The sequence below is a fragment of the Arachis duranensis genome, chromosome 1 (genome assembly GCF_000817695.3).
Source record: "Arachis duranensis cultivar V14167 chromosome 1, aradu.V14167.gnm2.J7QH, whole genome shotgun sequence".
In the NCBI taxonomy this organism is placed as follows: Eukaryota; Viridiplantae; Streptophyta; class Magnoliopsida; order Fabales; family Fabaceae; genus Arachis; species Arachis duranensis.
In genome coordinates, this window is record NC_029772.3 from 7,629,579 (window position 1) to 7,630,312 (window position 734).

The following is a 734-nucleotide window of genomic DNA, read 5'->3' on the forward strand; positions in this document are numbered from 1 at the left end:
CTTTCGCCGCCTCATCCTCCCACCCATAACGGTACTGCTGCACCACCTGCTCGTTATAAAAAAAAAAAAGTGTTGTCCAAATTATTAAAATATCAGTATTCTAAAAACATTTATATTAATATATTTATTAAATTTAAAATTATTTATGGTCTTCTGATATTTTTGATATGAAAAGATGATATAATTATTATTTGATAGAAGTTTTTAATTGAACATTTTTTAAGGTTAAATACATTTATACCAAAACTTTAATTTTTTTATTATAAATTATTTAAATAGTTTTAAGAACAATTATTACCTTTTTAATAGCTATTAATAATTTAATATATTAACTATTAAATGCACAAACTTTTAATAATAAAAACGAGTCAACTAGCCAAAAAGAAAATAGTATAAATAACACGATTTTTGCAACAAGTTTGAGAAAAAGCACGTGAGATCTAAATTAATTGGTCCCACACAGTATAAGAAAAAAGAAACGTGAGAATTGAGGGAAAAATATTGAAAATATTGTTTTGGACTCTCTATATAAGTTATAACAATAATATTTTTTAAAAGTGAAAATTTAACAATTATTAGTTAAAAATAGTTAAATAATAATTTTGTTAAATATATTAAATTAATTAATAATTTTATAATTATATTTATTTATAGACACAGAATAAAATTAAAAATATAAAAATATAAAATTATATTTGATTCAGATACACTAAATTCATATATTTATTTATCTA

At 19.6% G+C, this 734-nt stretch overlaps 1 protein-coding gene across 1 annotated transcript in view; it reads right to left on the minus strand.

Moving 5' to 3' along the window:
• LOC107474042 (trans-cinnamate 4-monooxygenase) overlaps positions 1–734 on the minus strand; it is a 5,645-nt gene that overhangs the window by 4,118 nt on the left and 793 nt on the right. The window contains exon 2 of the mRNA XM_052252770.1: positions 1–46. Coding sequence (XP_052108730.1) covers positions 1–46 — 46 coding nt within the window. The remainder of the gene's footprint in view (positions 47–734) is intronic.